This window comes from Tamandua tetradactyla, chromosome 16 (genome assembly GCF_023851605.1).
Source record: "Tamandua tetradactyla isolate mTamTet1 chromosome 16, mTamTet1.pri, whole genome shotgun sequence".
Taxonomy (NCBI): Eukaryota; Metazoa; Chordata; class Mammalia; order Pilosa; family Myrmecophagidae; genus Tamandua; species Tamandua tetradactyla.
Genome location: NC_135342.1, coordinates 3,404,645 through 3,432,372, shown reverse-complemented (window position 1 = coordinate 3,432,372; position 27,728 = coordinate 3,404,645). Strand labels below are relative to the sequence as shown.

Below are 27,728 nucleotides of genomic sequence, written 5' to 3'. Positions count from 1 at the left end.
TCTCTCTCTCTTTTTTTTTCTTTTTTATCTTGGCCTGGTCACTGTGAGACAGATTTTTTCCTTCCCCTTTTCTTGTGCACAATCGGCAGATCTACGCATCTGGTCTTGGGTCTTTCCGGCTATCGGAAGCAGGCCCCCAAAAGTGCAGTCAGAGACACTCAGCTAAGGGGGGAGACTTTCCCTCATCCACCCCGGAGGTCCCCCTCCGAAGCCTCAGACCCCAGAGGAGCCTCCAAAGTTATCGGAAAGAAAGCTGTACCTGAAAGAGAATAAAAGCTCACCCCATTGTGGAGAATTTATTCACGAGCTTGCAAGAACGGGTGTGTAACCACAATGTGGTGGCCGGCATGCCAGGCGACAGAACCCCACAGATAAGCCCTAAGCTTAACATGCAGGTCCCTCTCCTGGATACCCCAGAGGTTACAGCCTATCCAAATTTCCCACCAAGAGTTCCCAATTTTGATTATGTTCACATCCCAGCGACCCTGGTCATTACTTGTTTAAGCTTCTTTTTACCCATATAAGGATCTGGCACGTTTTCTAGGCTTCAAAGTCCTTCTCCTTCCCCTGTCCACCAGACCCGATTGAGCTGTTTTTTCAGCCTTTTGTTTAGTTTAGTAAGTTGCGTTTCTCCCATTCTGTGCCATTTTGTCTGAAAGCTAAACTTAATTCTACTCTTACAGAAACAGAACACCGTGGAGGGTTAGAAAGGTACTTCATTCAGGTTCACCGGGGAAAGGGTGTTCTGGGAAGACTTCCTGGGGGGAGGTGACATCTGCACTAGGCCATGGAGAAGGAACAGAGCTAGCATGTGAAAAAGTGGAGGAAGCGCATTCCAGGGAGTCATTCCTTCATTCCAATATTCGGGCTGCACTTACTGTATACTAGGCCCTATCCTGAATGCTGGGGAAACCGCGGCGGCGTGCAGGCAATGCGCAAACCATCTAGGTGGTATCTCCAAGGCCGCCTACTAGGCAAGGTGAAAACGTGGGGTCTCATCTTCAAAACAAGATTTCCAAGATGGCCACAGGAAAGGATTAAGCCAAGCACGGGTTCCTTCTGAGCGCAGGACCCTGTGCGACAGCTCAGGTCGCGTGGGCGTGAAGCTGGCCTTGGATATGCGTGACTTCCTATCCCTTTTGGTTTCAAGTTACCGACAACTTGAATTGACATATCGTTTGCTCCCCAACTCACAGAGTGGGTAGTTGAGGCAAGAGAGAGGAGAACAAGCAGCTGCGAACCAGGCGCTCAGGTCTGCCCAGCGCACTCCTCGCCTCAGAACCCGCACGGCCGGCTCACGTCCGGATTCGGGCAGCAAAACCCAGCGGCCCGCTTAGTTCGGCCCGGGTGGGGGACGCAAAGGGAGCCGTTGTCAAGGAGACGCACGCTGCAGGTCCTGATTGGTGGAGAATTCAGGTCCCCATCTCCTCGCCTGCTCGCTATTCAGGCCCAAGTGCCTCTATTTCCTGAGCGCCAGGGATTGTCCAGCCTCCCCAGGTATCCACGACAACACTGCCATAGCTCCTCCTTCCCTATCCATTTGGCCAGACTACTCGCCTTTGCCTCGTCTGCGCAAGCTCGGGAGTCGCGCGCGGGCCCATGGGAAGACCCCGCATGCATTCTGGGAAATGGAGTCCAATGTCTGGCGACCGGCAGTGAGGTCGAGTGACGCTTTGAGGCCGCGCCGTTTGAGTCGGCGAGGGCCAATAGGACGCTGGCAGCGTTTCTATGCATCTTGGGAAATGTAGTTCTAACGCTGGAGGAGGCTTTGGGGCGGAGCCCGAGGAGGCGAAGGCCAATGGGAAGCTGTCCTGGCCGTGATGCGTCTTGGGAAGGGTAGTTCCGGGTGAGGCGGGGAGGCCGGTGTTGGGCGGAGTGGGACGTTGCGGGGCGGCGGGGAGGATGAGCTTAGCGCAAGGCTTGCCGGGACTTGTAGTCCCGGTGAGCTTTGTGCGCATGTGCGAGAAGGTGAGGGGGCTTGGGGGGCCTCGCCTGGGAGAGTGAGGTGAGCGAGGGGGGAAAGGAGGGAGGGATTGCTAGGGGGGCGCAGTTGGACGAGGGAGAAGCGGGAGAAGGGGCTGTAGGAAGAGGGGCCGGGGGCCGGGAGGTAGTTGCGTTGGGGTAGTCTGAGGGAGGAGGGAAAAGGTGGGCAGGAGTGAAGGGGGCGGTGGGGGCGGGGGGCCGGGAGCGAGAACTGAAGGGGTGTGGGGGAGGGCTGGGAAGTGGGAGGCGGCTCGTGGCTCGGCGGGAGAGAGAAACTGAGGGAAGGGGTCGGGGGAGGACTGGGCCAGTGGGGGGAGGGTTGGGGATTTCAGCTGGGGGTGGGGTCTGAGGTGAAAGCTGGGGGGAAGCTGGGCGGCCCGAGGACCCCGTCGGAGGAGTGGGAGAGAAGGGGTCGGCGCAGCTCCTGGTCCTGACACTGGAGGCGCGCGCCCTGTGGAGCTGTGGGACCCCCGAGGGTAACGAGGGCCTTGTCTGGTTTGTTGTTTTCTCGGTTGCCTTCGAGTGCCTCCCTCTCCTGCCGCCGCACGGCTTCACCTCGCGAAGGGCTTAAAGGCCGGCGTGGTTGTCCCGGGGAGAGTGACAGCTGCCCCCCACCTTTACCCCGTCAGGATCACAGCATCCTCTGCTGTTTCCTATTTTCAAGTGTATTCCAACTTGCCGTTGTATTTTTAATCTGTGTGCTAATTTTGTTAATAGCTAATGGCATCCCCCCCGCCCCCGCCCCACTCTAGCCCCCACATAGTACTCTAGTATTATTGTGTTCGGGACCTACACAACAATAATAAAAGTTCCCCCTCGTTGGACGCGCCACGGTGGGGCAGGGGCAGAGGTTCCCAGTGCCTGCCCATGTGGGGGGGGGAAAAGAAAAGTTTATCCCTCGTTAACCCCTTCTTAGTGCCAGATAGTCTTCTTAGCACCTTTGTTTTCCTGTATCATTTAATTCTAATCTCAGCTCTTGGGAGAATATTATTTTTATCTCCCTTTTAAAGCTAAGGGAATGTGTGAAAGGTGCAGTTATACCTTGTCCAAGGACGCGTAGCTGGTAAGTGGTAGAGCCGGGATTAGCTCCAGAGCCCTTGTGCTCTGAGTAAATATTTGTCCAGTGCACCAGTCGTTCTTAACCATGGCAGCTTTGCCCCCCAGGGTTCACCTGCAATGTTTGGAGACATTTTGGGTTGTTGTAACTGAGGGAGGTTGTTGGTTGGTTGGTGCTACTAGCGTCTGATGGGTAGAGGCAGGGATGCTGCTGAACTTCGTGCAGTGCACAGGACCACCCCCTACAATGGAGAATGACCCAGCCCAAGATGTCTCGAGTGCTGGGGTTGAAGAACTCTGGACTGGGCAAGTCTTTATTGAGCACTTTCCCTATGTCAGATCCACTTCCACAGTTCATCCTTGCAGGAATCCCTTTGAGGGAAGGAACTGGTGGTCATCCCTATATTAGCGATGGAGAAATGTGCCTCATGTACTCCACAGAGGAAAAGTCACATGCCTAGGCTCACACAGCTGGTCAGTGGCAGAGCTGAAAGTTGAAGATTAACCATTGCATTCATCCAGCATGCACAGAAGGTGGGTGCCTGACACCGGAAGAAGCCAAAATCGGCTCAGGAGCTGGACAGGTTCAGGGTTTGAATCCTAGCTCTAAGTGTCCGTTTCTCCATCCGCAGTGGGACTCATCTCCCCAACTCACAGGGCTGTTGAGAACATTGGGTGGGGCTGTGTGGAAAGATGCAATTCAGTAAACTTGTCCACAGGCCTCTAGGGTATGTAGACAGCCAGGATAGAGGGTTAAAGCTGCCTCAATGAAGGTAACATTGGACACTAGCTACCAAGGAGGCACCAGACCCTTGATGGATGGTAAGGATTGGTTTAGACAGTGGAGTGACTCTGTCACTCACCGCTTGCTCAAGTCTCTCAGAGACAGCCCCTGGACTGTCTCAGAGACAGTCCCTGGACTAAGTGACTCCAGGGCCCAGAGAGGAATCAACTTGGCCCTCGCCCAGAGGAGCTCACTCTCCAGAAAGCAGGGGTAGGGTTTCCTTTTGTCCTCCCTGAGATGGCAGGTGCCGTCACCTTAGCGCACATGACCTCACTCCTACTGGCCCAAACCCACTGCGGTCCCAGAGAACAGCCTTGTGTGGGTACTTGGAGACTTTGCTCTAGCCCGGGGCTTCCGGGAAGTCTCCCCTATCTGCCTCAGGCTAATCAGCCTTGAATTGATGGGTGGATGGGAAGTGGTGCAGCAGACCAGCTCCCGAGCCAGACAAGAAGGTGTAAGCTCAGGCTCTGCCACTTATTAGCTATGTGACTTGGGGCAAGAAGCTGTGACTATCCATCTGTAAAACAGGAGTGATAGTACTGAACTCAGAGGTTGATCAGTCTGTACATTTGTTTGAGTGCTAGCCAGTGTGGTGGGTGGGCTCTAAATGTGGTCTCACTTAAATTCGAAGACAGATAGCGCACAGATACCATGATGCCAGATCTTGTTAAATGTTGAAAGGAAGGATTTGTGTAGCATGGTAGAGAGTAACTGCGGAAGGCCGTGTGCGCACTAGGCTACTTGGAATGATCTGGGGAGGCTCTCTCAGGAGAGGTAGTTGCATTGAGGCCTCGGCGATAAGAAGGTGCCAGCTGGGCAGGGACAGGGGGGCAGGGGTGAAGAGCAATCCAGAGAGGGCACAGCAGGTCCAAAGGCTCTGAGGTAAGAACTAGTCTTACATCTGAGACGATAAACACAGAGTCAGCGTGGCTGGAGTGTACGGAAATGGGGAAGGTAGGCTGATGCCAGACCCGGCCTTGTCCTTTGGGCTGTGTAAGGAGTTTGGATTCTATTTTGAGTTATCACAGAAAGCATGCGGTGGGCTTTGAGCAGAGAAATGGCATCATGTGATTTATACTGGGGGTGGGGCACTTTCTAATTGCTGTGGGATGATTTGACTTGAGGGGGCCAAGAGTGGGAGCAGGGAGACATCGAGGGGGCTTGCTGCAGCTGTCCAGGCAGTGAGATAATGTTGGGGTCACTAGCCAGGCTCTAGAATCAGACCCCTCTGGGGAAATATTTCAGCTCTGCCACTATCAGCCTAGGCCCTGGAGCCAAGAATTTTCTTCCTTGATTTTCTTTTCTCTACTGCAGCATAGGGTTGGCAGCAGAACATTCCTTAAAGGGCTGCTGTGAAGATTCAGAGATGCTTATAGAGCATTAGCTCAGTTCCTGGCACAAAGCAAACAGTCGTCACCTTTATTTTTTTTTTTTGCTTTTTTTTTATTAATTAAAAAAATATTACAAGAAAGAGACACAAACATTCTTAAGATATGCTCATTCCGTTCTACATATATAATCAGTAATTCACAATATCATGCGTAGTTGCATATTCATCATCGTGATCGTTTCTTAGAACATTTGCATCGATTCAGAAAAAGAAATAAAAAGACAGCAGAAAAAACAAAAACAAAGGAAAAAATTATACATACCATATCCCTACCTCTCCCTTTCAATTGATCACTAGCATTTCTTTTTCCATCAGCCCTGCCCCCTTGGCGCCGGGGCTAAAATGAGCGACCTCCGCTTTGACCAGGTTCACCTGCACTGGGGGCCTATTTTTAGTAGTGAGAATTTGTGAATTAATTCCACAATTGGTATGTGGTTGTGCCCAGTCCCTGCTACTGGTAAAGTCCTTTCCTTTCCCCTCTGGGAAGCAGCTTGTGAGGGAGGGGTGCTGGCCGCCGCAGCTTGGGGAACTCACGGTTCTGGAGGGGCTCGCAACCGGTCCAGCTAGTCCAGACTGGGGTTCGCTGTGTGTCCAGTCACTGACGTGGCCCCAGGAGCTGTTCTGTATTGTTTCTGGTTATTTAGTAGTTGTTCTGGAGGACGAACTAAAGCGTGCACATTGCTAAGCTGCCATCTTGGCCTGGACGTCCATCACCTTTATTTTTGCCACAGCTCCATGGAGTATCATAAAGATACTGGTGACCCAATACACAATGTGTGTCCCACTGTCTGTTAGCAGTGCTTTTGCCTGCAAGTAACAGAATTGCTTCACAACTAGGTGTGTCTTTGTTTTCATGGATCAAAAAGCCTGGGAGTGGACTTTCACTGTCATGAACTTAGTGGGTCATCAAAGGCAGAGCCAGGTTCATGGCTCTTCCGTTTCCTTGGCCTTCCTACGAGATGGTCACAGGGTGGTAGAGCGCCAAGTCAGCATGCCACCTGCAGGGAAGCCCCCCAGGCAGACTCAGACTTTCATCCCTCATGTATCAGGGAGGAGAAGGAAGCCAGTGCAGACTCCCTCTCCAGCCCCTTTGGCCAGAGCAGAGCCTTGTGATTTGTTTTGCTGATACAGGTTAAGCTGCCTTGACAAAGAGGCCCTGAAGTACAGTGCCCTAAATAGGATAGAATCTTCCTTTCTCTTGCAGAACAGGCCACGTAGTGGTCACGAGGTGCCTGTCCTGGTTCTCCACCATCCTCCAGGTGGGTCAGCAAACTTTCCCTGTAATGAGTCAGATAGTGAATCTCTTTGGCCTCATGGCAGCTTTGCTGACTGCCTGGTGTTGGCTGTCCTAGCTTAGAGGCAGCCTTAGTGGACACTCAAACAACTTTAATTACAAAAGCAGGTGGCTTGGCCCTCAGGCCATTAATTGCTGATCCCAGATCTACGCCAGTTCTCAAAAGTTTTGAACTTTATTCATCAGAGAAAATCTAAGACTGAGAAATTTCTAAAATATCTATTAATGTATTTAAAAATAATAAATTCTAAGCATTTTAACATTTTTTAATGAAAAATGATTGTATTCTTTAAAAAATTGGAAGAGTAGCATTGTTGTTTTGCAAGCTTTTTGGCTATTTCTTCAGTACCTTGCTCAAAAGAAGACTGCTTCTGTATTCACCTTTTCACATAGCCTCTGGAAAATGCAACTGCAGGTTCTCGATAGAATGTTTTTGAGTATCATTGTGAAAACAGTCAAAGACTCTGGGGCATTGTGGGGGTCCCCAGGCCTGTGCATTGCAGTCTGTTGAGCATCACCCCAGGCCTGTACCCTCCCCTTCCCCCACCATACCAGACCCCCACCCCCACCGGCCTCCTTGCTGAGCACACAACTCCAGGCTGTCACCTGAGGCTGCCATGTCTGGGCCTGGGCCCCCCACCCTCCACCCCAAACACACACACAGAAGGAAGGGGAACAAGGAAGTGGAGGGCAAACAACTCCCTTGGGGGTTGGGAGATGTTACTAGAGGAGGCTAGGGAGTTGTTGGTAGCCTGCCCTGTTCCCCAAACCACAGCATGACTTGGGGTCTGTTAGTGAGGAAGAAGGTAGGGGTGACTTTTGGGTGGGCAGCCCAAAGTGTCTCCTTGGGACTTAGCAGTCGGGGTAGAATAGCTAAAACAAGGGTGCTAACAATAATGAAGTTTGAGTGCTTAGTATGTGTAAGGCCTGATCTCACTCCTTTGCGTGCATTCCCTTGTGTGATTCTCCTAACAAAGTTGTGAGAGAAGCTGCCAGAATTTGGTACGGGGTACAGGGGTATCCCTGTCACCCTAGGAAGGGCCAGAGCATGGAGTTGAACTCAGCGCTCCCTCCAAGAAGGGGACACGACTGTCCTTTATTCAGCACCTGTTTTATGTCAGGCAGTGAGCTTAGTGCCTTACAGACGCCTCGGTCCCACGTGGTAAGTGAGCTCTTCAGTTTACAGGGGAGGAAACCGAGGCACGGGGTTGTCCTGCTAGTAGGTAGTGAGGCTGAGGTGCTGAACCCACGGTCTGGCTCGAGGGTCTGTAGCCCCTAATCTTCTCTGTCTTTACAGCGAGTGGAGCTGTTGTTTCTAGAGTGACCGTGCTTGGCTCTCACCATGCTCACCTTTGTCCCCCACAGGTGCTGCATCCCCTTCCCCAGAAGGCTGAGCCCTCCAGCCTGCCAGGGCTCGCAGACAGACCTGCCCACCCCGATGGAGCTCCCAACCCCACAGCTGGTCGTGGGGCCCCTGCCTGTGAAGCAGGAGGGCCAGGCTGCTGAGGGCCTGGCCCTGGACTCTCCATGGCGCCGCTTCCGCCACTTCCACCTGGGCGACGCGCCGGGCCCCCGGGAGGCGCTGGGCCTGCTCCGCGCCCTGTGCCACGCCTGGCTGCGGCCCGAGGTGCACACCAAGGAACAGATGCTGGAGCTGCTGGTGCTGGAGCAGTTCCTGAGCGCCCTCCCTGCGAGCGTGCAGGCCTGGGTGCGCAGCCGGCAGCCCCAGAGCGGGGAGGAGGCGGTGGCCCTGCTGGAGGAGCTGTGGGTGAGCACCACGTGGCAGCTGGTGGGGGCTGCATGCGCCGCGTTTGCCCGCCTGCCCCTCGCGGCTGACACAGGACAGTGGCGGTCCACAAGTCAACAGATAATGTCTGATGATGTCAGGCGTGCCAAGGACCGCACGTGGCCGCGTATTACTTGGTTCTCCAGATGGAGAGCCACAGGATGCGCGGTATGTTAGGGGTTATTATAAGGGATTGGCTCTCGCGGCCGCGGGGCTTAGCGTTGCTGACCTCTGTAGAGCTGGCAGCGGGCTAGGAGCTGATAAAGGTGATGCTGAAGTCTTGAGTCGGATTCCCCAGGGAAGGACAGCTGGCTGGAAATCCTGGAAAGAGCCAGTGCTGAGGTTGAAGCAGAAGTTGTTCTTCTGTCCTCTGCCATCCTTGATTCTGGCTTTGAGCCCCCCAGCTGACTAGGATGAGAGGTGTGCGTGTGGCTGGGGTGGGGCGGGCCTCTACTGCGGTGTCAGCCAGGCCGTGTCATGACAAAATTCCCTTCCCTGCAGTTGTAGCTCTCATGTCCCTGCTTCCTTCCTGGCGGTGGGCCACGGGGTATTCGCAGCACACTGTCTGTCTCCGCAGGGCCACGGGAGAGCCCTCGCTGCAGTCTGCGGAAATGAAGTCTCAGGTGCTCAGATGGCATAGCACAATCATGGAGCCACGCCAACTGCCTCTGACGTGGGGGGTTACAAGGGCGGGACCCCCTGGGGCCGCCTTGGGGTATGTCCACATGACCCCTGAGGGCAGGGTGGGGCTGGAGACAGGCCCCTTTCCCTGTGAGACCAGGTGGGAAAGGGGTCAGCACAGGGTCTGGGTGGTGAGAACGGCTTCCCCCTAACCCCCCACCATGCTGGGTAGCGGCTTGTCTGTGCCCTGCACCGCTGGGCCCCGAGACCTTGCCCTTTTATTAGACAGGAATGGTTTGCGAGGATGAAAGGGGGCTTTGTTTCGAAGGGTAGGGGCATGGTGCACAGTAGCGGGGACTGCAAGCCAGTTGTGCTTCTGAAAGCCGGTTTGGCAGATTATGGATTTATCCACAACCTATTTTTTTTTTTTCATCTTATATAGTAAAATTAGTTGCAGTTCATATTTTGATGGGATGACAGTTTTACAGCTGCTGTGGATTTCTGTGAACTGTTACTTCACTGGGTAAACAGCACAGGAGAGAGAAACAAGGTGGTCTGGAGCATATGGGGGTACACCTCACCAGGGAACCCACCCTCCCGGGACAGAGAGCTCAGTGGGCAGGGGGACGCATCTGTGGAGACGGTGTTCGGGGCAGGGGGCATTGCACAGGAGAAACCTTGAGGGAAATGAGAACCCCTGCAGGTAGCCTCAGGGAGTTAGCTCAGAAGGAGGCAGGGAGACGCTGAGGAGGTGTCCAGGCAGGAGCCCATGTGGGCACTGCTTGGATTGGAAGTGTCGGAGGGGTTGGGGGCAGCTGACCATGAGCTCTGGCCGGGAGCCCACAGGCTCCCACGTGGTTCTAACCATTCATGTGGTGAAGTCACGCTGCTCTGGTGCCTGGACAGAGTGAGGACGCCTTAAGTATTTTTGGACTGGTCGCGGGAGTTGATACATATGCAGCCCGTTATGTCCCTCTGGGCTTGCTGAGAGAGGTGGGGACAAACCTCTCTCCCCTGAGCTCCGCTTTCCAGTCTGTAAGATGAGAGGGTGCAGGGCATGGCTTCTATTGAAAAGTGCAGGTCGCGGGTACAAGGGTGGTTCAGTGGTAGAATTCTCGCCTGCCGTGCAGAAGACCTGCGTTTGATTCCTTGTCCATACACTTCCCCCAAAACAAAACAAGCAAAATAAACAAACAAAAATTTGACAAATGGTGCTGCGATAACGGGATACTCACATGGAAAAATAATGAAATGTGACCCCACCATACAGCATACAGAAAAAAAGTACAGGCAATCCTCATTAATGGCAAAGTCCGCGTTTGTGAATTTGCCGGCCTGTGAAAATTTATATGTAACTCCCCAAATCACCATTCTTGATCACTATCATTTGCGGATGAGTGTAGAGGGTGAAAAATTGGAGTCACCAAAGGAGACGTTCCAGTCGAGGCTGAACAAGGCAGCAGTCCGTCTTCTTGTTTCAGCTTGCCTGTAACAAGTGTCCTTTTACAGTATCTTAGTGCCACGTTTTCTACACTGTTGTGCTTTTTGTTGGTGATTTTGCCATTTAAAGTGGCCCCCAGGTGAAGTGCTGAAGTGCTCTCCAGTGTCCCTGAGCTCAGGAAGGCTGGGGTGTGCCTCCGAGAAAATGTGTTGGAGATGAGCTTCATTCAGGCCAGAGCTGTAGCACTTTGGGTCCTGAGTTCCATGTTAATGAATTAACGGTTTATTTCAAAAGGTGTCTCTAAACAGTAACTCATAAAACGTGATTATGTATTGATCAGTTGACAAAAATGTTGTGAACTGAGGCTTGCAGGAGCCTCAGCCTGCGTTTCCCAGGCGTGGTGGGCCAGCATTCACTTACCCGGTGTTCACAGGGGCTTCCCAGATCGCACGATGGGAATCAGTGGTTTGTGGCAGACGGACTTAGAGAAAGCTACATTAGAGCACAGATGACTCTTTTTTCCTGAATCATCTGAGAGCCGGTTGCTGCCCTGCCCCCCAGTGCTGTTTATAAGGGTGTTCTCCATGGTCATTTGGTGCCATCGATGTCGCCGGGCCCTTCTCTAGCAGGTTTCTCTGCTCAGGGTGCGTCTCCTCCATATGCCCGTGACTCAGGACTCAGGAGAACAGACTCCAGCCTGGGTTTGCCTGGTGTTTCCTCAGGCCTAGACCCAGGCCAAGAAAGTCCTTGCGTCCTACAAGGGGCAGTGCAGCCTCGTCCTGTCCTGGTGGAGTGATAGCTCTGGTCGTGCAATGAAGGCGTCTGCAGGGGGTGAAAGCTCTGATCATGCAATGAAGGCGTCTGCAGGCTTCTCCCAGGTAGCGTGTCTTTTGCCCGTTGTCAGAGGTGTATCCTGAGCAGGTTCTTTAAGTCTGTGAGGTACCCTTTTCCTCCTCAAGCTGCATTCATTCCTCTGCTAACCTGTGGTGGTTCAGACTCACGGATTCCTGCATTGCTCGCTGCCTTATGATTTTGCTGTACTGTTTGCTTTGAGGCCTGGTTGCCCCAGCTCCGATCAGCGGGAGACGATTCGAGTGGTTCCTGGGTCTTTTTGACACCACAAGATTTTTAGTCTCATCCTGAACTTTTCTCTGAAATCAGCCATTTCTCCTAGGTTCCTTTTAGTGGAGAATAGCAGAAACCAAAATCTGGGTTTTCACACCATCTCCGGTTGCACCCCAGCACAGCAGGGTTCCTTCTGGTTTCCTCCCTCTCTGTGTTCCTGTCTCCCTTCTCCAGCAAGGAGGAAGCTGGCTCCCCTGTCCTAAGTGTATCTTCTTGTGCAATCAGTTCCCCTGATGCAGCCATCTCCTGTCACTGCCACCACCCCTCCCTTGCCTACAGTGTCCTCCTTACCCGACGGACTCCAGCTCTGGGGTGCTCTGCCCCTTCTGTGTGTGCCCCTTGCCCAGCTGGGGCTGAGTTCCTGTCCCAGGAAGCCCTCTTTTGCGATGCTCTCTTGACTCTGCCTGGGCTCTACAGGACCATGGTCCCACCACTGCCCGGACTCCCACTGCCCAGACCTGACTTAAGGACTGAGTCATTCAGGTAGGAGCAGGGAAGAGGATCCTGGGGCCCAGGTGGCACCATGAGGAAGCTCCATTTCTCCATTGCCCACCTTGGCTTTCCTTGTGGTTGTCTCCATTCGCAGATAGGCCCTCCCGTGGTGGCCAGGGGGGCACCCAGCAGCATGCTTTGCCCTGAGCACCCTCAGAGTCCCTCAGGGACTGCAGTGGCCTGGCCCAGGACGTATGCTCAATCCCAAGTCTACTGTAACTCTTTGCTGGCCAGGGGTAGCCACATGGCCCACTCCTAGAGCCTGGGTGGGGCCGGTGCTACCCAAACTCATCCCCACCCCATAAGACTGTGGGAACAGTGAACCACAGGCGAATTGGGCTGTTTTCATCTAAATACGTGATGGCTCCACAATATGAAAGAAAGAAAAACCAAAGAGACAATTAAATACAGTAGATGATGCTGGATAGGATCTGAGAATGGAGGAGAAAGGCTCCCACGGACGTTGACGGAACATAAGAAAAAGTTGGGATGTAAAATGTTAAGCTTTAGGTCAGTGTTAAAGTTCTTGAACTTGGTTACTGTGCTGAGATTATTACATCAGAATATCCTTATTTGTAGGAAATGTACATGGAGGTATTGTGTGTTCAAGGAGTATAATGTGTGCAAGCTGCTCTCAGATGTTCAGAAGATGGATAGACAGACGGATGACTGATAGGTACATAGATGATAGAGTGATACCGCAGGTGGCAGAATGTTAAAATTGGTGTATCGGTGTGTGTGTGTGAGAGAGAGAGAGATAATTTGGAGTTTTCTCTGTAGGGTTTGTATTATTTTTGCAACTGTCCTGTAAGTATGAAATTATTTTAAAATGGAAAGTTTAAGAAAAAGGGTGACAAATACTATACAGGCCAAATAGGAGCTAGAGTTGGCCTGTGGGTGCATGCCCGGCCCTGCAGAGGCATTGTATGCAGAGGGGGGAAGAGGAGGGCTGATGTGAGCCTGCACCCAGGCACCCTGCCCACCTGGCACATCCAGGGAGCTTTGGAAGCGCACTCAGATTCCGCTCATTTGCTGAGGGGCAGCACCTCAGCATGGGTGAGGCCTTCCCCGTGGCAGGCGCGTGCTCTACCACTGACCACCGTGCACCCTGTGTGTGATTACCGCGTGGATTCGCATGACCACCACGATCGCCCCGAGAGCGTCCTCGTGCGGCCCCTGCGCTCACTTCTCCCCACCCCCAGCCCCTGCAGCCACAGTTGCTTCCAGGAGACTGTCCTGTGAGGGAAAGGATTCAGTGTTGCCTTTTGAGACCAGCTTTCAGGCAGCGCCTTGCTTTGGAGATTTGCTCACCGGGCTCTGCCAGTTGCAGAGTAGTAGTCCACTGTGTGGATGGGCCACAGGCTTCTTGTCTGCTCACCCGTTGAAGGACGTTTGAATCGTTTCCAGGTTTTGGTGATTTTAAATAGAGCTGCTTTAGTATCTGCACCTAGTTTTTGTGTGAACACAGCTTTCATTCATCTAGGAGTGTGGTGGCCGGGTCACAGGGTGAGTGAACGTTTAACTTTGAAAGACGCTGCCAGGCTCTCTTCCAAAACAGTGGTACCACTTTGCATTCCCAGCAGTGGATGAGAGATCTAGAAGGAGAAATGCGGATTTCTGCGTCCTTGTCAGCTTCTGGTAATGTCAGGGTTTTAACTTTAGCGATTACAGTAGGTGTACAGTGACTGTCACTGTGGTTTCAGTCCCCTTTCTCTAGTGACTTTGAACATCATTTCATGTCCTTCTCTGCTGTCCAGGTGGCCTCTGGTGAAGTGTCTGATCAGGTCGTGTGCCCGATCCCTAATTGGGTTGTTTGTTTTCTTCCTGCTGAGTTTTGAGAGTTGCTTATATATTCTGGGTGCAGTCCTCTGTCCGACATCAGGCATGGATATTCTTAAAGAGATGCCCCGGGGTTGTGTATGTGTGTGGCCAGGGTAGGGGACCCTCATGGAAGATGGCTCCCTCCTCTTGGCAGCACACAGGTGTCTCTGTGCTGCGGTGGGCGAGCGGGCTGTGCGCTGTCCTGTCGGGAGCTAAACCCCGCATTGCTGGCCCTGGCCCGGGCGCTGCCGCGCTTCGCTCTGGTGGCTGCTCTGCTGACGTTGGAATGTCCTTAGGAAGTGAGGTGGGAAGGGGTGGCCATCATCGCCGCTTCTCCTGGATGTGCCTAGCAGAGTGTTAAAGTCCCTTCTGTTTCAGGGAGAGTAGGGGGCTCTGTCAATTCAGAGAGTCCAGACGTTTGGGACTCACTGGGCTCCATGATTTCAAAGGACTGTCTTCTGCTCTAGAGTCTCGGGGACTGAGAAAAAACCTTAATGGCTAAGGAGGCCTTGTTGAATTTATTTATTTTTTTAAGCTTTTTATTTCAAAATAATTTCAAACTTACAGGACAGTTACAAAAATAATAAAAATCAGTATGGAAAGGACTCTAATACTCCTACCCAGATACCCCAAATTTACCAACATTTTGTACAGTTGTATCATTCTGTCTCTTTCTGCCTATCTATTTTCTTTTTTTTAATTTTTTTATTAATTAAAAAAATTGACAACAAACAAAAAATTAACATATCATTCCATTCTACATATATAACCAGTAATTCTTAATATCACATAGTTGCATATTCATCATTTCTTAGAACATTTGCATCGATTTAGAAAAAGAAATAGACAACAGAAAAAGAAATAAAATGATAATAGAAAAAAAAAAGATTATACATACCATACCCCTTACCCCTCACTTTCATTTATCACTAGCATTTCAAACTAAATTTATTTTAACATTTGTTCCCCCTATTATTTATTTTTATTCTATTTGTTCTACTCGTCTGTTGATATGGTAGATAAAAGGAGCATCAGACACAAGGTTTTCACAATCACAGAGTCTCATTGTGAAAGCTATATCATTGTTCAATCATCATCAAGAAACATGGCTACTGGAACACAGCTCTACATTTTCAGGCAGTTCCCTCCAGCCTCTCCGCTACATCTTGAACAACAAGGTGATATCTACTTAATGCATAAGAATAACCTCCAGGATAACCTCTCAGCTCTGTTTGGAATCTCTCAGCCATTGACACTTAGTCTCATTTCACTCTTCCCCCTTTTGGTGGAGAAGGTTTTCTCAATCCCTTGATGCTGGGTCTCAGCTCATTCCAGGATTTCTGTCCCACATTGCCAGGAAGGTCCACACCCTTGGGAGTCATGTCCCACATAGACAGGGGGAGGGTAGTGAGACTGCTCGTCGCGTTGGCTGGAGGGAGAGGCGACATCTGCGCAACAGAAGAGGCTCTCTTGGGGGTGATTCTTAGGCCTAAATTTTAAGTAGACTTCACCTATCCTTTGTGGGGTTAAGTTTCATATGAACAAACCCCAAGACTGAGGGCTCAGCCTATAGCTTTGGTTGTCCACATTGCTTGTGAATATCTATGTATTTTCTAAGCATTCGAGAACAGGCTCATACATCATGTTCCTTGAATACTTAATAATTCTATGTGCATTTCCTAAGAATAAGGATATTCACTTAAGTAATCATATTAAGCACATTTATCGAGTTCAAGCAATTTAACATTAATATAAAGCTCCCAGTCTATACTTCAGTTTTTCCAGTTGTCCCAATAATGTACTTTGGGCATTTCCTCCTCCATTAGGGTCTAATATATTACATTTGACTGTCATTGTCTCTTAATTCTCTCTTTCCTTTCAATTTATGGGAATATATATACAACATAGACTCTTCCATAATATATTGCATCTGATCGTCATTGTCTCTTTATTCTCTCTCTCTCTTAAAATTATGGGAATTTATATACCACATAAGCCCTCCCATCTCACCCACTCCCAAGCGTGCCATTAGCACCACTGTCCGTTTGTTTAAGGCTCTTTTATGGTACATTTGGCCTTGTCTGGAAGGTAGACTCCGTAACTAGGGACTTTGTCTTTCTTGTTCATGGTTCTTAGAATGGTGCCTGGTATACAGTAGATGCTCAATCATTGTTTGCTCTGGGCCTCTTGTTTACATGGCTTGACACAGGAAGGGCAGGTCTGGTCTGCCTCCTCACCTCTGTTCTGGGAGAATCTAGCCTGGTTCCAATCAGCCAGCATCCAATGTCCAAAGAAAAGCGAATGGATGGGTCAGGGAGCAGGGGGTGGGGAATGCACCCCCCAGCACCTCGTCTGCACAGTAGGAGATGCCCGAGTTGGCGACCTCCAAAGCCCTGGGGCAGCAGAGGCTGCCAGGAGCATGGGAAATAGCATAGGTTAATGTTCAGTGGAAGAGCTAAAAGCCGTGAAAGAGCAAAACACACATCACTCAGTGAAGCTAAAACCTCACTCTTTGGGGAGATAATAAAATAGCAGAGCCCTTCAGCAAGCTGAGAAGGAAAAAAAGGAGAGAGGTGGCACAAATAAGCAGCAGAGGTAAAATGGTGGTAACAGGTCCAGTGGATTGCAGAGCTCTCGAGGATGCCACGCATGATGCATGCAGCACACTTGAAAATGTAGCAGGGAGAGTTTGCTAGCAAAATAGAAGTCACCACAATTTTCTCAAGAAATAGTGGCAGGCCTGAAGTGGCCAGTAACAGGAGAAAAATAAATGTCATGAGAGAGAGCTCTCCCCACAAAAAGTACCAGGCCAGGTCAGGTCCTGGAAGGCCTCCGGGGGCAGAGTAGAGAGACACCCAGCTGGTCTTACAAGGCCGCTGCCCCTCAATGACCAGATCAGACAGGGGCAGCTTAAAGAAAAAAGCCGTAGGCCAGTCCCACGGATGAAACATGCAAAAAATGCTACCCACAGTGTTAGTGCGCTGAAGTAGTAAGTGGGCTGGCTGCCAGGATGGCCTCACTGGGGGCACAAGGACGTGCCGTCATTGGGAGCTGTCACCGAGTAGGAAGACTTCGAGCTGCGCCACCCCAGCCACGGTCTTGCCAGCCCAGGGCCTTGCGGGGCTGGTCGTGGGGTGGTCCCACCAGGCAGTGTACCTGCCCTGCAGAGCTGGCTCATCAGCCCTGAGAAGAGCATGCCACTGGGTTGAGAGCTCAGCTGGGTACCCGGCTCTTTTTTCTTTTCTCAATGTTTTGTATAACTCCAGGTACTGCCCTAGGGGTGAGTGTCCCGAGGGCACAAGTGTGTGAGCTCTGTGACGTTTGATTAGGTATTTGCCGTTTAATCAGATATTTGTTGGGTACTGCGTGTGCCGCCTCAGGATAAAGGGTGAGTGGTGAAAGCCACAGAGGCCCGGTTCCCGTAGCCTTGGGGTCTGGAGAGGGGCCGAGAGGCAGGCAGCGAGAAATACACTAAAGTTTATTAGTAAAGACATCACCCGGTGTGTAGAACACAGTAAAGGTTTGCTTTTATCTTTTTTATTGTGGGGTGTGGGGGCAGAGGGAACACAATACTTCTACACAGTTAAGAGAAAAACAAAATCGTAACAGTTTTGCAATTTTTTCGCACGTATTGTGCCTCAAGTGCACAGGGAAGAGGTCTAGCAGCTCAGGCTCTGCTTCTCCGGGTGGTGCAGGCTGGCACAGCCCTTCTGGCTTCCTTTCTTCATGGATCCTTTCCCTTCTCGCGTTCCAGGAAGCTGTCCCAGCCCTTACTGGGCCTCACAGGCGCAGGGCATACAGTCCTTCTGCAGGCAGGAAGCCCGCCCTTGACCCGTCTGCTTACACCTGCACCTGTGCGTACCAGGTGACATTGTCCACCCCTCCAGTTTTGCCTTGGTTGCGTTTGTGGGCATTCTTTTGTACGGTGCCCATTCCGTCGATGTCGCCGTCATCCCTGTGCTCTAACAGGCCTAGAGAATACACAGCAGGGGCCTCTCCTCTGTATGTTTGTGCTCATAGTGCTGCCAGGAGATGGTTCCGGCCAGAGGGAAGCCTGGGTGCCCTGCTTTTCTCCCGTCCTTGCCTCCCAGTCCCATGCCCTGTGCCCATCTCAAGGCTGTTCTGCCCCGTCCAGAGCCTGTGTCTTGGGGAGTGCCCTAGCTTTACTACCACGAAGTTGTGATCCCAAGTCAGAAGGTTCCCAGGACACCTGAGGGTCATCAGGGAGTGGTCCTACGCTTGTGCAGGCCCAGGAATGACCGTGAGGACCCACTGGCAGAGCAGCGTCCTGGGCTCTGCTCTCAGGCCCCCTGATATTCCGTATGAAGCCGAGGCCAGGGCCGGCGAGCATGTCACACAGGCTCCCTCCCGGGCGTGCCTGAGAGGCATCACATCACCCCGGGGTCCCAGGACCCCTGCCAGTGCCCTCGGCATCTGCGGCAGCCAGTTTGAGTTGGGACCTGAGGTGAGGCTTGTGTGCCACCCAGCCTGTAAACTGATACCCAGGAGGGGAAACAGCTCGCTCTGGGGTACACAGGCAGGTTTGTGTCTGGAGGCGTCCGGGAACACGTCGGCCCACCCCACACCTCTGTGCCCACTCCTCGCCACCCCATGTTTTGATCTTTAGGAAACGTCTCTTGATCAGAGCAGATACAGAGGGACCTGTGGTTCCATGGGGCACGCACATGTTGAAGCTCATCAGATTGTATGCACTTTATCGTGGGTCACTTACACCTGCTTTTAGCAGGTAGCAGAGTGGGGCTCTGCCTAGTCTGACAGAACTCAAAGAAGGGGTGGTGAGCAGGGGTGGGAGAGGACCCTCCAGGTGCAGTGAGCAGCCTGTGAAGAGGCCCAGTGTGCTCAGGACACCACCGTGTGCCTGTGGCAAACGGGCTGGCAGGGTCCGCGGCTGATGCACGAGGAGCAGCACCTGCAGCCCTGTAATCTCTTTGAGTTGTGTGACTGTTAGGAATCGATTTACAAAGTCCACCCACACAACAAGACGACCAAGTAAATTTTGCATGCCTCCATTGCCAAGCCGAAGCAGGCATTTACAGATTGCAGACACTATGTGTTTTTGAGAAAGACTTGGGAATCTTCTAAACAGCTGATAGAATTTTAGGTGTCACTTATTTTCATCCTGACGTTGTTTTATGCCTTAGGTGATCCTCTGAATGACAGTCCCAGAGCACTTGGAGCAAGTGAAATGTGAGAAAGGGGGTTTAATGTCTGTAGCACATGAAAGTCGACTCTCACGTTGACTTGAGCATCAGAAGAATTCTGGTTTTTTCCTTGGGGACAGGGGCTTGAGGAACAATAATGCAGAGGAACCAAAAATATATTTAAGACTTTTTCTTTAACCTTCAATCTTGCTGGTAGTCATTAACCTGCTCAGAAACTGGCCACTGCTTGAGCTTAGAAAAGGTCTGTTTCTGACCTTACTATATGTTTTTCTCAGTGTTTTTTCCCCTGTCTTTTGTTTTGGAGTTTGCACTTTATCCAGAGGGCAGTTAAGAAACTAAAGTAAGATTTAAGGCAGATACATTAGTTATCTATTGCTGCGTAACAGGCTACCCCAAATTGACAGAGATGGGAATTCGTCAGATTTGTGCCTGAGAATGAGCTTTCCAGCTCCGGTTTGGTAATGGGCAGAGCAAGAGAAATGCTTTAGGGGCTTCTGGGGTCTTGGAGTGAGAGGCAGCAGTGGTCCGAGTGCTGGCTCTGGAGGAAAAGTCGATAGGATTTGATGATGGGTTGAAGGCAGCAGGGAAAGGTAGGGAGAAGAACTGAGGCTGTTGCTCAGGTTTCTTGTTCACAACTTCCTGTCTCATTTCAGGGACCAGCAGACTCCCCAGATCGTCCGACAGAGGTGCGGGCTCCCCAGGATGTGGCAGAAGGCGCCGCCGTCAGTGTTGGAAAAGAAGATGGTGGGAAGATTCCTGTAGGTGAGCAGCTGACCCTGCCCCACACCACTCCCGCCTCCCTCAGCACCCGGGCCCCTTGTCTCCCATTCGCTCTGTGGATGTCCCTGCCTTCAGGCTGGCAGGTGAGTGTAGGGTGGTGGGGGCTCAGCGAGCCGCGGCAGTGGGGGTGCCAGGCTCTGACCCCCCCATTGGGCCCCCAGCAGCCCTCTGCATTCTGAAGTTGCAGAAGTGGAGGTACGGAGAAATGAAACAACTCCCTCAAGATGGAGTGTAGCAAAGCGAGGGTTCACCTGAGCTCACACTCGGCTCTCAGAAGCTCTGTGGTTGCCCTCAGTCTTGCACTGACCGGTCCCCGTGCTGGCCCTGACCTGCCACGGTGGCTGGGGGCTCAGTGCTCTCACGGGCTAAGCTGGTACCCACAGCCCCCCTGGAGCAGGTGCTGGGCTTGGTTCCCTTCACCCCACACGAATTAGGGCAAACCAGGGTGTCCTCATGAAAAGAAGGGGAACATTGCCGTAATATACAAGTTTGAGTCAATGCCAGTGATTCTAAGGTCATCCAGAGGGGAGGGAAAAATAGGTGAGAATAACCAGGAATAATCTTTAAAAATAGGCAGCTCTGATAAATACGGGTTAGTAACAGAATAGATAACTAAACCCAGACCTTGGTCAGCGTATGACTTTTGTGTATAAGTGTCTTAGCGTCCCAGCTGCTGAAGCAAATACCATACAGTGAGTTAGTTGGCTCAGACAACAGGAATTTACTGGTTTACGGTTTTGAAGCTCATAGAAATCCAAAGTCAGGGTGCCAGCCGGGCAGTGGTTACGTAACTCTGAGACCTGGGTGCCCTGCAGCCGGCTGCCAGCAATCTGTGGCCTTGGCTTTCCCGTCACAGCCCTGCCCTACACACAGCAGTGCCTTCCCCTCCCCTCCCCATCCCTCCCCATCCCATCCGACGACTTCCACCTTGCTTCCTCCATGTCTGACATCCATTCTGCTAAAATGCAGATCAAAGCCCTAACCCAATTCAGCTGAGCCACACCTTAACTAAAACTATCACCTCAAAATGCCCTGTTTACAGCGGTTCACACCCACAGGAACGGATGAAGACCGTGCTTTTCTGGGGTGTATAACTCCAAGCCACCAAAATAAGGATGCATTTCAGCAGAGTGAGGGAAGAAGAATTCAGTTCTTGGGCTGGAGCAGATGTTTGAGGGGGAAAAAAAATCTAGCAGCATTTCCTCCCAGTAATTAGAGGTATTTTGAAAGGAGATATATAATTTAAATATTAAAAAGCAGAAGGGGCTACAGTCAGTGGTCAGCCAAAACCAGAGATTGTCCATTGGAGGCAGAAATCTGGTCGCCAGTGTGGAACCGGAAGCCTGGGGGCTGGGTGCAGCGTTTTGGGCAGGAGAGGTGGGGCTGAACTGGTGCTAGAGCCATGGGGCGGGAAGGGCAGAGAAGCCTGAGACCTTTCCGATGTCCAAGCGGGGACTGTGGGCTGGAGGAGAGGGACTGCAGGGACTGGAGCGGGGCAGCCCCAGTGTCTGGCTTGGGAGCCTGAGGTCAGGATAAATGCAGGTCCCGTTCTAACGGACATTGGGGCAGCAGAGACGGGCAGACCCCCCCAGTACAGAGGAGGCCCAGGTGCCTCTGAGGGGAGGCAGAGGGGCGTGAGCTTCACACCATGCCCTACAGGGGTGGGTCTGGGCACAAGCAGGACTGCGAGGATGGAAAAGGCCCGTGAGTGAGTGGGGATGATAGTATTGGTCCCTCCCTCACTGGGTTGTGCAAGTCTGGGAAGAGAGCTGCCTTTTTTTTTTTTAATTTTTTTATTAATTTTTAAATGTTTTTTAAAAATATGGCAACAAAGAAACAAGCATTCTTAACATATCATTCCGTTCTACAAATGTAATCAGTAATTCACAATATCATCACATAGTTGCATATTCATCATCATGATCATTTCTTAGAACATTTGCATCAATTCAGAAAAAGAAATTAAAAGACAACAAAAAAACTCATACATACCAAACCCTTTACCCCTCCCTTTCTCTCTTTTTTAATTAATTTATTTTTTATTTATGATGCATAACCACATTACAAACACAAACATTCTTATCATATGATCATTCTGTTCTTATTATATAATCAACTCACACTATCATCACAGTTGCATATTCATCATGATCATTTCTTAGAACATCTGCATCAATTCAGAAAAAGCAATAAAAAGAAGACAGAAAAAAATTCATACATGCCATACCCCTTACCCCTCCCCTTCATTGAAATCACAGCATTTCAATCTACTAAATTTATTTTAACATTTGTTCCCCCTATTATTTATTTATTTTTAATCTATATGTTTTACTTGTCCATCGACAAGGTAGATAAAAGGAGCATCAGACACAAGGTTTTCACAATCACACAGTCACATTGTGAAAGCTATATCATTATACAATCATCTTCAAGAAACATGGCTACTGGAACACAGCTCTACATTTTCAGGCAGTTCCCTCCAGCCTCTCCATTACACCTTAACTAAACAGGTGATATCTATTTAATGCGTAAAAATAACCTCCAGGATAACCTCTCGACTGTGTTTGGAATCTCTCAGCCACTGACACTATTTTGTCTCATTTTGCTCTTCCCCCTTTTGGTCAAGAAGATTTTCTCAATCCCTTGATGCTGAGTCTCAGCTCATTCTAGGATTTCTGTCCCACATTGCCAGGAAGGTCCACACCCCTGGGAGTCATGACCCACATAGATAGGGGGAGGGCAGGGAGTTCACCTGCAGAGTTGGCTGAGAGAGAGGCCATATCTGAGCAATAAAAGAGGTTCTCTTGGGGGTGACTCTTAGGCCTAATTTTAAGTAGGCTTAGCCTATCCTTTGCAGGATTAAGTTTCATATGAACAAATGCTGAGATTGGAAGCTCAGCCTATTGCTTTAGTTGTCCCCACTGTCTGTGAGAATATCAAGAATTCTCCACTTAGGGAAGTTGAATTTCCCTCCTTTCTCACCATTCCCCCTAGGGGACTCTGCAAATACTGCCCTATTCACTGTTCAGATCACTCTGGACAAACCTACAAAATCTCATGGAGGGCTGCCTTTTTATGATGCCTGTTAGCACAGAGGCGGTGAGACTGATCTGAGAGGGGCGTGGTGGTGTGTTAGGTAGTTATGGCTGTGTACAGATTACCCCAAAATTCAGGAGCTTCAAAAAGTAAATGTTATTATCCCACACAGTTTCTGGGGGTCAGGAATCTGGGAGCAGCTTAGGTGGGCGGTCCTGGCCCAGGGCTGCTCGTGAGTGTGCACTTGGGGTCTTCAGGCTAGACAGGGCTGGCCTGTGCCCCAGCTGTGCAGCCATCCCAGGCAGCCTCGCTTCCTCGCCATGGGGCCTCTCCCAGGGCTTGCGTGTCCACCATGCATGGCTGCTGGCATCCCCTGAAGCGCGTGACTGGAGAGTGGGAGGGAGCTGCTCTCACTGCTGACACCGTCTAGAAGTTGCACTCCGCCATTCTGTTCAGTGAGTCCTGTGTCCAGCTCAGGGTCAAGGGCAGGGCAGTTGGCCCCTCCTGAAGGGAGGACTGTCTCAGTGGGTGGGCAGAGCCTAAAACCAGCCCAGAGGGGTGTGGGATCTGAATGGCCAGAGTGGGACTCAGGGACCCAGGTGCCGAAAGGGGCGGGTCCATGCGGATGGGCTGTTCCTGGGAAGACAGTCAAGAGGGCAGAGTTTACCTTATGAAAAGCCAGAATTTTGATTTTTATGTGAAGTTGCCAAATTTTAAAATATTCTTCACATTTTTAAAACCACTTTTGTGGGCCAAGCAAAACAACACTGGCTGATAGTGGGCACACACTGTTTTTGGGTGTGCAGGTCTCACAGGGAAGGAACCCGAGGTCAGCCAGGCCAGAGCTGGCATGGGCATGGGGCTTGGGGGTCCTGCCCCTGATGTGTTCCCATCTTGGAGAGGCCAGTGAAGACCAGGGTGCCCGGATACTGTGGAGAAGTGGGCTGGGGTGTGGGGCAGTTTTCAGAATTTTGGTTGCACTGGAACGCTTTTTGACAGATTAAATCATGATATGAAATAGAAACGTTTTTGCCCAGCTCCATGGAGTTGGAAAGGCAATATGTAGTTCACCTACCACCCAGCTTACCTATCTCCCTTACCGGCCCATTTATCACCCAGAACCCACAGACCCCACCCATCCATGTCCACTATCCAGTCCACCCATCTGTCCATCCACCGCCCCCCCATCCAACCGTCCATCCATCTCCCACCCACGCACTCTTGCCAGCCATGTGCTCAGCAGTGTGGTGGGTAAGAGGAGCCCGCTGCCCCTGCCCATGTGGTGCTCACAGCCCAGTCCTACCCCCACCCCAGCAGCCCCCTGGCTGTAAGCCTTCCCCACCTGCCCCTGCCCCTCCTGTGTCCTGGTCCACCCCTGACTCCGTGCCTTCACCCCACAGGAGACCCGGTGCCCGGGGCTGAGGTGCCGGCGTCCGGCCCTGCCCAGGCTGCGCGCCCCTACAAGCAGGAGCCCGGCAGTCCCCCACTGGCCCCGCCGGCGTCTGGCCTGCCCGGCTTCCTGGCTACCCCTGGCGCCGTGTCCTGCCCCGAGTGCGGCAAGACGTCCCTGAAGCCCGCGCACCTGCTGCGCCACCGGCAAAGCCACTCGGGCGAGAAGCCGCACGCCTGCCCCGAGTGCGGCAAGGCCTTCCGGCGCAAGGAGCACTTGCGGCGCCACCGCGGCACGCACCCCGGCGGCCCCGGGCCCGCCCTGCGCCCGCTACCGGCCCGCGAGAAGCCGCACGCCTGCTGCGAGTGCGGCAAGACCTTCTATTGGCGCGAGCACCTGGTGCGCCACCGCAAGACGCACTCCGGGGCGCGGCCCTTCGCCTGCTGGGAGTGCGGCAAGGGCTTCGGGCGCCGCGAGCACGTGCTCCGCCACCAGCGCATCCACGGGCGGGTGGCGCCCGGCGGAGGTGGCGCGGCTGGGCAGGGGCCGGAGGGGGGCGGGCCCTTCCCGCCCTGGCCCCTGGGCTAGCCTGACGCTGCTCCTTTGTCCTCTGAGCCGCCGCCAGGCCGTGTCCCCCCCCCCCCCCCCACTCTGGAGAGTTTCCCGCAGTTCTCCCGGACTTTCTCCGCCGCCCCTCGGTTACCCCCACATCTGTTCGGTTACGCCCCTTCCTCCCCTCCCTCCCCTCCCCTCCTCCCTGCTCCCGACCTTCCAGTTCTCTGGCTTCTCCCTTCCCGCCTCTCCGTCCTCCCCTCCCCCCTTCTCCCATCCTGCGAATGGTGCCTCCAGATGTCTTCCCTCTTGGCCCTGGGAGTGTGGAAACAGGCTGGAGGACCCCGAGCCCCGAGGGGCAGGGTGCCAGGAGCTGAGAAGAGGAGCTGGGGTTCCTGTTCAAGAGGAGGCGAACAACAGGGCTGGGGCTTGTCCCCGGGAGCCCCCTTCGCTCACAGGACAGATTGGGGAAGGGAGGGGGTGAGGGTGCTGACAAGGTGGACGTGGGGGCTGGCGGTGGACTCCTTGGCCGTCCCTTCTCTGCGACCCCGGAGGGCATGAGATGGACGGAGATGCCTGCTCTTGGAGTAGAGGCCGACAGCACAGCGTCTCAAGAGGAGTCAAGTCCGTCCAATGCACGGCGGGTCGAGTGCCCTACTTCTGTCCCTAGGGCTGGGGGTCTGCGGGTGGGTGTCAGGCCCTCCCAGTTTGAGGGGGCCCTGGTGGTGCGGACTCACACCAAGGACACTAGATCCCATCCTCTGAACTTGAAACAAGGACTCCTGAGGGGCGGCCGGAGGTGAGTTCCCAGAGGTGTGTGTGTGTGTGTGGCCCAGGCAGTGCCTTCGCCCTGCTGGTGGCCTCGTGGGACCCTCACCACGCTGTGCCCTTGGAGGAAGGAGGCTCCGCAGGGCACAGCCCGGCCCAGACCCAGGGCACCAAGACCTGGTTGTGAGCCTTAGGCAGAATCATCTCCTCTTGGGACCCCAGTTTCCACATCTCTAAAATAAATTTTTAAATAATCATAATGATGATATCCAGTCCCTGTGCATCGGGCACGTCGCCCCATTTCACTGACACTGTGTGGATCGCTGGTGTGGATGATTTGCCAAGAGCAGAATCCTCCAGTCTCTGCGGGGGGTGCAGTTCAGCCCGACATTCTGTTGTGGGAGCCCAGGGTTTGCATGGGGGGAGCTTAGGGGGTGCAGTTCAGCCTGACAGATGCTGTCGTGGGAGCCCAGGGTTTACATGGGGGGGAGCTTACTGTTGCATGTGCAGACTTTGGCTCACCCTCTCTTTTCAAGGTACCCTCGGTCCAGTGTCCAGGGGGGTCTGTACTCGAGGGAAGAGAACTGCCACTTCAGGGTGGATGAGAGCAGCTGATGGGCTCTGCCCACCGACTCCACGGTTGCGGTTTTGCCTCACTCCTGGCTCCGAGTCCAGCACTGGGCATCTGGTGGGTCAGCCCTAGGTCACAGCTGTGGGCCTTGCTGCAGGGTAGTCTAGGAAAACACCAGGAGGCTGGTGCCGCCTTCCAGGCCTCAGAAAGGGGTGGTTCCGGTGTGGGCAGTGGGAAGGGACTGGTGCCCCGGCAGGCTGCTTGGCCGTGGTGTCCGCTCATGAGGCAGGCCGATGTTTGCTGGGAAGGGCTGCCTTTGAGCACGACGGAGGTAATGCAAGCACTCAGAGAAGGCAGCTCTGCTGGGAGGTTGATAATATGTGCCCATGTGAGGCTGGAAGAAGCAACTTGGTCTCCACATCACCTGCCGCAGCACCTCAAGGGACGGAAGTGAGAGGACGGTTTCGATGTCTTATCAGAGCAAAATGTGGTGGGTGTGGAGACCAGACCCTCTTAAGGCGTCAGGCTGTGAACTCGTTTAATCATCCTCATGAGCCAATGAGACCTGACTGCTGTCCCCATCGTACAGATGAGGAGACTGAGGCACAAAGCTCCAGAGTCCTGGCTTCTGCCAGCTCTCACACATCACCGCCACTCCCACCACCTGTTGTCCAGGGCGCTCGAGGTAGGCACTTGACATGCGGCAAGTAACACCAAAATCCCACCCCCCCACCCCCCAGTCTTCTCTCAAGTGGTAATAACAGTCCCTGCTCGTCGGTGGCTGGGAACGCACTTGCAGTTTCTCAGGCACTGCAAAGCATCTGGGCACTTTGTGAGTCTCCTCACACCCTTTCTCAGCACAGTAAATGGGCCCAGAGGGTTAAGGGGTGGGGTGGGGACATGGAACCCCACACTAAGTGCCTAAATTGGGTTCTCCATAGAAAACCAAGGGAGAAGAAAAGTACAGATATTTGTTATGAGGAATTGGCTCAACACCATGGGGACTGGTAAGTTCGAACTCCCTAGGGCAGTCCCCAGGCTGGGAGCCCCAGTAAAAGTGATGCTCAGTTCTTAAGTCCAGACACCCCAGGATAAGCTGGCTGCCTGGAAATTCTGGCAAGAGATAGCACTGAGGTTGAGGTAGAAATTATTCTTCTGATTTTAAGACTTCCAGTTGGTTGGGTGAGACTCTACACGCTGCTAAGGGCAGGGTGCTTTGTTGATTGTAGATGCAATTAATTGATTGTAGATGCAGAGCCCATCTGTGAAACACCCTCACAGTAACTAGTAGACCACTGTTTGGCCAAACAACTGGAAACCATGATCTTGCCAAGTTGAGCCAAGAAATTCACTATCTGACAGTTGTGGGTGGCAGTGGTGGTGGAGACTGGCCTCAGCTCCTGTGAGAACTGGAGTCCCTTCAGAACCTAAAAAGGGGCTTCTGACACTGGCCTCTCCAGCTTCCCTAGCTTCTGGACCCAGGTGGGATCCCTAGGCCTCCGGTGGTGACCCTGGGCCTCTGGGGAATTGGCCTACTTTATAGAGACTTTGCTTTTCTCTCCTGCCCCATCACCCCTCTCTCAAGGTCTTAGCTGGGTTGCTCTCTGGGCAGCCCTTAGCCCTGGCCCCTTTCAGCTCTCCTCCTCAGGTCTTTT

General features: G+C 52.5%; 1 protein-coding gene across 4 annotated transcripts; it reads left to right on the top strand.

The window, feature by feature from the left end:
- Nucleotides 1-1,882: 1,882 nt before the first annotated feature.
- ZNF444 (zinc finger protein 444) lies at nucleotides 1,883-25,762 on the top strand. Of its 4 annotated transcripts, XM_077130662.1 has the most exons (5): nucleotides 1,959-2,005; nucleotides 6,418-6,472; nucleotides 7,873-8,275; nucleotides 19,630-19,738; nucleotides 24,193-25,762. In XM_077130662.1, the coding sequence occupies exons 3-5, from the start codon at nucleotides 7,946-7,948 to the stop codon at nucleotides 24,768-24,770; spliced, it is 1,017 nt and encodes a 338-aa protein (XP_076986777.1). In that variant the 5' UTR covers nucleotides 1,959-2,005; nucleotides 6,418-6,472; nucleotides 7,873-7,945; the 3' UTR covers nucleotides 24,771-25,762. The 4 variants fall into 4 exon arrangements, with proteins under 4 accessions (XP_076986776.1, XP_076986775.1, XP_076986777.1 ...); XM_077130661.1 differs by lacking the exon at nucleotides 6,418-6,472 and having other exon boundaries at nucleotides 1,883-1,968; XM_077130660.1 differs by lacking the exon at nucleotides 6,418-6,472 and having other exon boundaries at nucleotides 1,914-2,005.
- The last annotated feature ends 1,966 nt before the right edge of the window (nucleotides 25,763-27,728 follow it).